Here is a 6,000-nt window from a genome sequence, read left to right on the forward strand (position 1 = left end):
TCTTCACGGCCAAAATTTTCCCAACTTTTTCCCAAGTCGAAAAAGCAATGGGAGGCTCCCCCCATCCCCTCATGGCGACGACCCTGGGTGGACGCCATTGTTGGGAATGGAACCCAGTTCATGTTGTGAATGTCCGTCGTTTTATAACATGCAAGCATGAATTAAATTAAAAATAGGGTTAATAAATACCGTTTAAGTGTTGTTAAATAAATAGTGCTCTCATTCACGCTGGTTGGAGGCAGGGATGGACCAGATGTCCACGTGGGAGTGCTAAAGTGAAAAATTATATAATACCTACCCCCATTCACGCCGGTTGGAGGCCGGGGTGGACCGGATGTCCACGTGGGAGTATGATTGTAATCAATAATCGTTTATGAAGAAGAATATAATTTTATTTGTATGTATATATCCGCCGCAGGAAGACGTGTTTGTTAAAAAATAAAAAAATTGGGAAGAATCAAAATGGGGTGCAGTATTGCGTAGAGTAAGACTTTTGCACTCCCTTAACAAAGTTTTTATTATAATTTTTTACAACAATAAAAAGAGTACTGGTCATAATAGCGCCATCTGGAAGTTGGGACCAAAATTAAGCTGAAGAAGAAGAAGAAGAACGATTAGGCGTCTTTTCAAAAAAATGTTTCTGATGAACACTTAATATTGGAAAGTAACAATTTTACCAAGTGCTTGTTCAACTGAAGTGAAGTCCATTTAAAAGTATTTGCTCGACCTGTTGAAATCGTTTTGATATTACATCCCTCTGATATTTTCAGCGAGTTTGATGTGCTTAATGAACTAGAGCAGTGGTTCTCAAACTTTTTTAATGACGGAACCCTTTTGGGAAGCAAAATACTTGATGGAACCCTACAATAAAACAATTGTTTTTATAAGTGTATTCTTCATTAATCAGCATAATAAAAGTACACTGTAACAGTTACTAATTATTATTTACTTCACCACTTGCCAAGGACAATAATAGAAAACATTAGAAAAGAAAAAATCTAACTAGTGGGAGGTATGAAACTGTTTTTTATTTTTCATCAATTGGTTGATATCAGGTTTGATGGAAGAAAGTTGGAGCCTAATATCAGCTTCGGCGTATCAGCTTCGGCGATATTTTGTTTTCGTGGCTGGGTAGGTAGAGAATCCTGTTTCGCACAAATATGTAGTTGGGAACGGGAGAAGAATATCCAGAGCCATTTGGACAAGCATTGCATATTCATCTTGGATTTTGCACCAAAAATCATTGAGAGGCGTCGTTTTGAACAGTGACTCCATACTTGTGTCTGATGACATTTCTAAAAGAGATTCATATATCTCGTTTGACATGTTTTCAGGCTTTTCCAAGTTGGGTAAAAAAGGATTATAAATCCATGAATTCACTTTGATTTTTGTATTGTGTTCTTCGGGAAAATACTTTTCAAAAGATGCACGCATCGAACTGAGATATTGGACCAATTCTTCAAACACATCATCTTCAAACATTTCTGAGTCGTTTTCGCTAACAAACTCACTGAGTAACGTAAAGCTTTCTATTTCTTTCTTACCAATGCGAATGATCCAAAAATCTAATTTTCTTTTAAAAGCAGTTATTTTATTATAGGCCTGAAACACTGTTGTCTGTTTACCTTGCAACGATAAATTCAATTCGTTAAGTTTTTGAAAGATATCCGCCATAAAAGACAATCGGAACAACCAAGTTTTATCATACAAAAGGTCCTTCAAATTAAAAGAAGTAGCTGCTGAAAGAAACATTTGTAACTCGGCTCTAAGTTCAAATAGCCTTGTTAAAGTTTTACCCCGAGACAGCCATCGCACTTCTGTATGGAGCAGCAGTGTTTTATGTTTGCTGCCATAATCGTCACACAATAATGAGAACAATCGGGATTGTAGTGGTCGTGATTTGATAAAATTAATTATTTTTACCGCTTCATCCATAACTAATTTTAGATTTGACGGCATTTGCTTCATCGCAAGTATTCTATGTAGAATACAATGACTGGAACTACAATTAGGCGCTTTATTTTTCATTCGTGACACTGCTCCTGCTGTTTTACCTGTCATCGCCTTGGCCCCATCTGTACAAATGTCAATGCAATTGTTCCAACTGAGATAATTTTCTTCAAAAAATATATTTATTTTATTAAAAATTTCTTCCCCGGTAGTGTTTGTAAGCAGCGGTGAACACATAAGCATGTCTTCTTCAAAATAACTTTTATATGGATATCTCACAATAACCACCAGGATAGCCAAACCAGCGACATCAGTCGACTCGTCCATTTGCAAGGCGAATCGTGTATTTTGTAGACGTGTAACTAGTTCTTGTTTGACGTAGCTTGCCAGATCATGGATTCGTCGTGAAATAGTATCGTTTGATAGCGGAACAGTAGAAAGATGCTTTGCAGATTTTTCATCGAGCATACATTTTGTTATGTCTAATACACATGGTTTTATTAAATTTTCAGCGATAGTGTGCGCTTCACCTGCTTGTGCAATGCGATAGCTAACTAAATATGATGCCTCCGTGGCATTTTTGTTGATAGTTTGTGTTACATGCATCATATTTTTTTGACTTTCTAATAACTGAACAAAAAATTCTTTATTCTTGTCTTTAGACTCGGGGTGTACAGTTTCTAAATGTCGGCGCAATTTGGCAGGTGCCATGGAACTATTAGGAAGCATTTTATTACTACAGAGCATGCAGAGAGGTGAGCCGTTGGAATCAACAAATCCGAAACTGATATAAGATTCATCATACTTCCTTCTTTTCGTCTTTGAAACCGTCGAGCTTGACGTCGTGGCATCATCTTCTGGATCGGTGATTGCTATATTCTCCGCGCGCACTGCTTTCGAACATTCAGCGTCATTAGAAGATGTTGTTGCAACACGTTTAACATCTTTAAGCCAATGTTCCATTCTTCTTTATTTATAATGTTACACGTCAGAATAGTGTGGTTTAAATAATGCACAATCGTTACTGCGTATACCTAAGAGACTAAATTTAGTACCTAGGTACAATGAAGAAATGTATAAAACTGAGACAACAGAATACAGCAGGCAGTAAAACAATGAACACTATTTTCTCGCTAGCGAGCTTGTAAGTAGGTAGTAACTTATCGCTCCGAACGCTAATCGTCAACTGACGACGCGCGACGCGCGATCGCCGCTCTTATAATTAGTCCTAGACTCGATCTCAAATATCGAAAATACTCGAGTCGGCACCTTTGATAAACAAAAAGCAAAAATAAAAACAGAAATTTAAAAATTGCGTTGCAAACAATATCGACTTTATCCTTCGAAGTTAGAGTCGAAAGTCGCTTGTTGACAACTATAGCGTCTAATTCAGAGGCGGCTTTTATCAAAGAGACTGCGCGCTCACAAGTATACTACCCGCTCGCTTAAGTTTGCCGCTGGCGATAGGTATGACGTTCGAAAAGTAGCGTCAGCAAAACATAATATAAAAATATTTTTTATTTAATTGTAACAATAAAAATTGTGTACGTACATATTTGGGTAAAACTATGACACATTATAAGTTTTGTTGTCACGTGGGGGAGGGTACGCGGGAGGGTACAAGTATAAAATTGTTGATACCACATGAGATATTGTACCAGCTATTGTAACACATGTTTATACAAATACAAATAAATAAATAAATAACGTTCATAGCGTTTTGTACCCGCGGAGTCCGCGCAGCCGCGGGGCGACCAGAGAGAGGTGTTTTGTTTTTTTTTTCTAAATTCTTGTGGAACCCCGACAGAGGTATCATGGAACCCTAGGGTTCCGCGGAACACACTTAGAGTATAGCTGAACTAGAGGCTAGGCCTTTTACTCAAGGAGTGAAGTAGAGAACATATACCAGTGAAAAAAAATTGAAACATACGAATCGGTGTTTGAGAAAAATTAGTTAGTTTTGACCTCATTCTGTAAATGATTTCGAGAATGACGATATAGTATTATCAAGAATGCAGGTAATACTGTCATTGGTAAAATTCGTGAAAATATTGTCTATAATAGTTATACTGTTGATTGTAACTCTAGTTTCTAGTTGGCCATCTGACTAAATTATTATCAATTTTAAAGGGCGCTAAGATATTCATCAATTTCAGGTAGTCATTATTTGATGTTTTTGCATCGATGTTAAAGTCGCCGCAGATCATAAACTGAACATTTGGTTTGTATAAGTAATTCAGTACATCATCAAGTTTTTCTGGGAATATTTGCAAATTCCCAGATGGAGATCTATAGCAATTTAAAATGAGAAGTGTATTACTTGTTTTAGATTTATATGAAAGTGCTGAGACTTCAAAGTCTTTCTCACAACAGAATTTTTTTTATGTCAATATATTTTATTTTAATATTATTTCTAACCCAGATTCCTACACCACCACCTCTGAATGAGGTTCTACAATAGCCGTCAATGAGATGGAAGTTTTTAATATGAACTTGTTTGATTGAGTCAGAGGTTTCCCATAATTCTGTCAGACAAATAAAATTTATATTTTTGAAGGAATTTATATCCATTAGAATATTATCAATTTTATCAGGTGATATACTCTGAATGAATGAATGAATGATTCATTAGTAGGAAGATCCTAATACACAAACATAATATACATAATATTTCATGTTATATAGACACACATAGTAAGGATATAATACATATATACATATAGGTACACATAAATACATAATATATACCGAGTCACTTACTATCTATTCTATTGTGATACCTTTCATATAATCAGTCAAATCTTTTTTGAATTGAAACAGGTTTTTATTATTCTTCACATTTTGGGGAAGTTTGTTATATTCAATGAGGCCTTTATATAATAAAATTTTCATGGAGTTTGATAAACTATATCGTGGCAGGTGAAAATTGTCATTTTGTCTAGTAGTGTAATTGTGAGTGGAATTTCTATAAATGATAAATTCTTCGAAATAAGAAGGTAGCATATGATTGGTTATCTTAAAAATAAATATCATTGTTGACCTGTAATATCTTTCACGAATAGACATCCACTGTAATGCACTGAGCATAAAGCATATACTTGCATAACGATTACATCCAAGAACCACCCTCATTCCTCTGTTCTGTAACTTTTGCAGAGACATAATTTTATTTTGGTACTCTGTACATTGAGAAGTAACAGCTGGGGATCAAAAACTTTTGTTAGGTCTTGTCTTGCCGTTCCATTCCTCTGAGGTATAAAAAACGGCTGATGCATGCATTTTCAGGCCATAAGGTTGGATCCATCGCTTTGTTGAAGTTATGATCATATATTTTTACCTTGAATGAGGCATATAGGCACTCCTTTTACTGCTCCAGCATTTCCAGAATTGGCATTATTGTTACCAACAATCACTTTGGCAGGTTTTCGTTTACGGGGAGTGATGGTTTTCCATGTATTGTCCCTGGATGTAGCCGATTTAATCGAGGTGGACGTTGTTTGTCGTGAATTATCCGCCAGATGGATAATATCATTCAATTTATTTCTCGTAGTCACTTCCAGTAATGTCCTTGACACGTCATTTTCTTTAATTCGTTGGGAGTTCCTTATGGAATTCCCTTTTTTTAAACTGTGGAGATGATATCAGCTGAGTCAGTTTTTATTCCACTTTCTTCTGTTTGTAAATAGTTGATATTAGACAAAGTTTTTGTGGTGGAGCTAGCATTACTTTTTTAGCCTGACAGATGTCCCACAATTACTTCGTTCCTATTTGGGCCACTACAATCGATTTGTTTCTGTAGATACGAAATTTAATCTATTAATAAATTGTAATTTTCATGTAGAATGGAGTTCTTACTTTCCAGTTCTTCGATTATACGCTTGAGAAGATCATTTTCTCTTTCAAGACTATACTCCTTACTTGATTTACAGGTTTGGTTCTCGTTGTCAGTAGTTGTTGTATGCTCGCAAATTACATTTTTTCCTTGAGAAAACTCTTTAAAACAACTTGGGTGGAAGACTTCTTCGCTCTTAACAAACATACCTTTATTGG

General features: G+C 35.8%; 1 protein-coding gene across 1 annotated transcript; it reads right to left on the bottom strand.

Moving 5' to 3' along the window:
• Positions 1 to 807: 807 nt before the first annotated feature.
• Positions 808 to 2,913, bottom strand: LOC141487379 (zinc finger BED domain-containing protein 5-like). The gene is made up of 2 exons (XM_074186332.1): positions 2,230 to 2,913; positions 808 to 861 (listed from the first exon to the last, which is right to left on the bottom strand). Exons 1-2 carry the CDS (start codon positions 2,911 to 2,913, stop codon positions 808 to 810), a joined length of 738 nt encoding a protein of 245 aa, XP_074042433.1.
• Between the last annotated feature and the right edge of the window lie 3,087 nt (positions 2,914 to 6,000).

The sequence above is a fragment of the Leptinotarsa decemlineata genome, unplaced genomic scaffold (genome assembly GCF_025532065.1).
Source record: "Leptinotarsa decemlineata unplaced genomic scaffold, Ldec_3_MD MMD2_tig00078422_RagTag_RagTag, whole genome shotgun sequence".
Classification (NCBI taxonomy): Eukaryota; Metazoa; Arthropoda; class Insecta; order Coleoptera; family Chrysomelidae; genus Leptinotarsa; species Leptinotarsa decemlineata.